The sequence below is a fragment of the Symphodus melops genome, assembly GCF_947650265.1.
Source record: "Symphodus melops genome assembly, chromosome: 3".
Classification (NCBI taxonomy): Eukaryota; Metazoa; Chordata; class Actinopteri; order Labriformes; family Labridae; genus Symphodus; species Symphodus melops.
In genome coordinates this window covers 194,661-199,660 of record NC_136693.1, presented here as the reverse complement: position 1 = coordinate 199,660, position 5,000 = coordinate 194,661, and the positions used below count along the sequence as shown (strand labels likewise).

The following is a 5,000-nucleotide window of genomic DNA, read 5'->3' as shown; positions in this document are numbered from 1 at the left end:
ATTGAGGTAAATTCATAGTACAGGAGTAAAGAAGGGGGCGGGGCCACACAAACATGAAGGAGACGTGTGTGTGTGTGTGTGTGTGTGTGTGTGTGTGTTCGTCCCTTTTGTTCCAATCATTCAAGTTTTAGAAAAATCGCTCCGATAAAGCGTCGATAATACTGACAAGTCTGAAACGACGTTCATCACATGACGCAGTCTGGACCAGGTTCCCCCTTTTCCTGGAGTCAGGTGGTGCTGGGCGGAGTCAGGGGGCGGGGCTTGGAGAGAGGTTTCAGGGCAGCAGATGTTTCAGCGTTTCATCATCGAGTTCGTTGACGGATACGATGTGGTCCAGGTGTTGGAGGTAACGCTCCTGGTCTCTCATGAAGTGCGGGATCCTGGTCCGCTGGAGGGACGCCAGGGGCCGCAGTCGCTCCACGTCTTCAAAGGACACCTGCACAGGTGAGGAGGAAGGTTTACAGCTGCAAGACAAAGTCTGTGAACACTTTTGGAATAACCTGGAATGTTCTGACCTTCATCTGAGTCACAACAACAGACAGTGTGCTTAAAGTCAAACCACACGTGACGTGTGTTCATGTTTTTATTGGACGCTCCGTGTAAACATGTGAACCCTGATCAGACCTGCACAGCGCTCACAGCGCCTCCATTGGGTGGAGGTCAGGACTCTCCAGAAGGTGTTTTCTTCTGTGCGTCGGCTCGTTGTCCTGTCCCGTCTTGTGTTGAGCCTCGCTGGGGGGACGGACGGCCTGAAGTTCTCCTGCTAAAACTCTGGATAAACTTGGGAATTCATCGTTCCGTCGATGAATCTGTCCCGGCGCTGAGGCCGACCCAAACCATGACGTCCACCAGACGTCCCAGCTGGGAGGTTTTCATGTCGGTGCACAGTGTTGTGTGTTCCTTCTAAATAACTCAACTTTGGTTTCATCTGGTGATTTCATCATATTTCGCTGTGGAGCATCCAGCTGCTCTTTTGCAAACTTTAAACGTGCAGCAGTGTTTGTTTTGGAGAGCAGTGGCGTTCTCCGTGGCGTTCTCCGTGGCGTTCTCCCATCAACTCCCTTCTTGTTTAGTGTTTTACGTATCGTTAGCTTGTGCAGAGGTTCCTGTGCGTCTTCAGGATTCTTCTTCACCTCACGCTGTGCTCTTGCAGGACGGCCACTCTGAACCTGCTCATAAACCGTCTGACTGATGAACATCGAGGCTTTTAGAGATACTTCTGGACCTTTCCAGATTTATGCGAGTCAACACTTCTTAATGGTAGCTCTTCTGAGCGCTCTTTTGTGCGAGGCATGGTTCACATCAGGCAGGGCAGCTGTGACCAACACCTCCAATCTGGTCACATTGATTGGACTCCAGGTTGGCGGAGAAGTCATGAGCCGAGAGGTTCACATACTTCCCCCCCTGCACTGTGAATGTGTCCAATAAAAACATGTGTGGTTTGACTTTAAGCACACTGTTTATCTGTTGCTGTGACTCAGATGAAGATCAGAACATATTCATGCAGAAATTCAGGTTATTCCAAAAGTGTTCAAAGACTTTTTCTTGCAGCTGTAAACACACGGACACACCTGCAACATCGAGCAACAGGATGTCTCAAACGTGTAAATATTAAATCAATGAAGCGTGACAGTCATCTTTTCTAAACATCAAACACAGTTGAGTTCAGTCAGCCGTGTGTGAAGCGTGTCAAAGGTCAAAGGTCAAAGGTGTTCACACTGACCTTCCCTAAAGAAGTCAACATCTTGAAGTCGATGTTTCGTCGATGTCGAAGGATTCGGAGGATCCCGTCCAGGTAGACCTGATCTTTACTGAAGCAACCTGACACACAGACACACAACCATGAAGACACGCTCCTGACCCGCGCTCCCTTTGCCCCGAGTTTGACCTGTCAGGCGCTCTGTGTGTGTGCGTGCGTGTGTGCGTGTGTGTGTATGTGTGTGTATGTGCGTGCATGCATGTGCGTGCATGTGTGTGCATGTGCGTGTGCATGTGCGTGCGTGCATGTGCGTGCATGTGTGTGTGCATGTGTGTGTGTGTGCATGTGCGTGCATGTGTGTGCGTGTGTGTGCATGTGCGTGCGTGCATGTGTGTGCATGTGCGTGCATGTGTGTGCATGCATGTGTGCATGTGCGTGCATGTGCGTGCATGCATGTGTGTGCATGTGCGTGCATGTGTGTGCATGTGTGTGCATGTGTGTGCATGTGTGTGCGTGCATGCATGCGTGTGCGTGTGTGTGCATGTGCGTGCATGTGTGTGTGCATGTGTGTGCGTGTGTATGCATGTGCGTGCGTGCATGTGCGTGCATGTGTGTGCACGTGTGTGTGCATGTGTGTGCGTGTGTGTGCATGTGCGTGCATGTGTGTGCATGTGCGTGCATGTGTGTGCATGTGTGTGCATGTGTGTGTGCATGTGTGTGCGTGTGTGTGCATGTGCGTGCATGTGCGTGCGTGCATGTGCATGCATGTGTGCATGTGTGTGTGCATGTGTGTGCGTGTGTGTGCATGTGCGTGCGTGCATGTGCGTGCATGTGCGTGCATGTGTGTGCATGTGCGTGCGTGCATGTGTGTGCATGTGTGTGCATGTGTGTGTGTGTGTGCATGTGTGTGTGCATGTGTGTGCATGTGCGTGCGTGCATGTGTGTGCATGTGTGTGCATGTGTGTGTGTGTGTGTGTGCATGTGTGTGTGCATGTGTGTGCATGTGCGTGCGTGCATGTGCGTGCATGTGTGCATGTGTGTGTGCATGTGTGTGCATGTGTGTGCATGTGTGTGTGCATGTGTGTGCGTGTGTGTGCATGTGCGTGCGTGCATGTGCGTGCATGTGTGCATGTGTGTGTGCATGTGCGTGCATGTACGTGCATGTGCGTGCATGTGCGTGCATGTGTGTGCGTGCTCACCTGGCTGCGAGGTGTCCGTCTGGCCCCTCTTGGCCCTCAGGCAGTACTCCCAGCGGATGTCCGGGTCCTGGACGAAGCGTGCGATGTGTCTGAACAGCTGGCTGAAGCTCATGCTGGCGGCGTGGAACACCGTGTAGTACAGCAGCGCCGCACGCCACAGGTACGGCTTCTTCCGCAGCAGCACGCTGTGCAGACTGGCCAGGCCCTCCTCCGTGGGATTGGCCGGTTTGAGACCAAACTGCTTCCTGCCTTCGGAGGTGGCCCAGGGCTGCAGGCTGTTGTTCACGCCGCGCAGGTAATGAGTACCTGAGGAGAGGAACATGTGATGTCATCACTGTGATGTCATCACTGTGTGTGTGTGTCATGAAGGCGTGTTCGTACCGATCTCGTGCCTCAGCATTCCCTCCAGCCAGTGGTGTCGAGCCCCCGACAGGTTGATGGTCAGAGTGGGACGACAGCTCTCCACCACCATGACGGCCTGAGACAGCAGCTCATCAGAGAGACGCACCACCACCTGCTCACACACACACACACACACACACACACACAAACACCTTCATCATCATCATCATCATCACCTGTACACACACACACACACACCTTCATCATCATCATCATCACCTGCACACACACACACACCTTCATCATCATCATCATCACCTGCACACACACACACACACACCTTCATCATCATCATCACCTGTACACACACACACACACACACACACACACACACACACACACTTGGGCATGTACGTTATACACCTGTCAGGGTAGGAACGCTGACAGGCTCCGCCCCTTACAGGTGACTGAGATGACAGGCAGAGGTGATGAAGGATCAGCTCACCTGCACAGGTACGGAGGTTACAATGAAGCAGAATAATCAGACACACCTGCCAGGTGAACTTCCTGTTTGCTCTGCACTGGACTTTTGGACTGCTTGAAGAACAACCAATGAGAACGCAGGACTTACAGCTACTTGTATTACTAAGGCAGGCAAACACTTCCTGTCCGTGTTTATGAGCTCAAAGGTCATCAGCACGCTGTGACACACTCATTTATCTGCCACCTGATTGGTGCTCATCTGGTGAATCCTGATGACCTCACACAAAAACATTTCATGATCAAAACAAAAGAACTAAATATGTTGGTTCAATCTGGAGCTAATTTATGCTAAAACAAATGTCCGGGCTCAAAATGCTTTATTAGCAGTGTGATGTTAAAGTACTCAGTGTATTCATTCGACATGTATGTTTCATGCATGGAGGTCACACACCCGTCCTGCTTCCTGCTTTAAGCTGCTGGCTCCCCCTTGTGGCAGAGTTTATCACTGCACTCTATGGACAGGCTGTGTGAAGCCTCCTTTCAGCTTCAACGACAACCACAACTACGTCCACTACAGTTCCATCTATAACAACAGTTCCTGACTCAAACACTCTGCTGGCCTCCTTTGAAGGTCACATGACCTCCTCCTCCTCTTCTTCAGGTGAAATCAGTGTCCTCGCTCCTCTTCATCATGTGTGTGAAGTGTGTTGTTGTAAATCCACTCTGATCCTGTATTTGATCATGTCTATAAACCCCTCTATTTCAGCCCTGCTCAGAACAGGCTGTTTCTGTGTCTGTAGCTTTAAATATGTAAATGAGCTGTATCTGACCACGCCCCCTCTCTGGAAGGGCTCGGGTGTACTCGCTGCTTTCTGGCTCCATGTCCTATTGTTTACGGTGAGAAGGCAGACTCAGAGGGCAGAACAAACACCTAGCTGTGGGAGTGTCACCCACCTGGGGGAGGGGCTACTGCCCTTTGTGATGTCATGAAGGGAACATCTGAATGTACTTTTCCTGAAACATAAAACTTAAAATAACTATAGTTGACCTTTCAGGCCACCGTACTTCACTGGACATTATTTATTGAAGTATTTCTTGCGACGCGTGAGAAGAATGTTTACACAGTGAAAGATGACCTCGTGTCCTGGATGGCGTGCGTACATGCGTGTGTCCTCACCTCTCCCACACAGCCTTCTTTCTGAAGATATTTGCGAACCGCCGCCCAGATCTGACTTTTGGGGAGGACGCTGCCGCCCGTCACCTTCTCAAAGTTCTCA

The 5,000-nt window shown here is 51.0% G+C and overlaps 1 protein-coding gene across 2 annotated transcripts in view; it reads right to left on the bottom strand.

Annotated features, from left to right (window-relative positions):
* Positions 1-5,000, bottom strand: part of kiaa0895l — a 7,920-nt gene that overhangs the window by 922 nt on the left and 1,998 nt on the right. Inside the window, exons 3-7 of one of the 2 annotated variants that reach the window (XM_079339673.1) lie at positions 4,901-5,000; positions 3,280-3,412; positions 2,899-3,204; positions 1,724-1,821; positions 1-436 (exon numbers count right to left, since the gene is read on the bottom strand). The exon at positions 1-436 is cut by the window's left edge and continues 922 nt beyond it; the exon at positions 4,901-5,000 is cut by the window's right edge and continues 44 nt beyond it. In XM_079339673.1, coding sequence (XP_079195799.1) covers positions 275-436; positions 1,724-1,821; positions 2,899-3,204; positions 3,280-3,412; positions 4,901-5,000 — 799 coding nt within the window. In that variant the 3' untranslated portion in view covers positions 1-274. The remainder of the gene's footprint in view (positions 437-1,723; positions 1,822-2,898; positions 3,205-3,279; positions 3,413-4,900) is intronic. The other variant, XM_079339674.1, reaches the window with a different exon arrangement.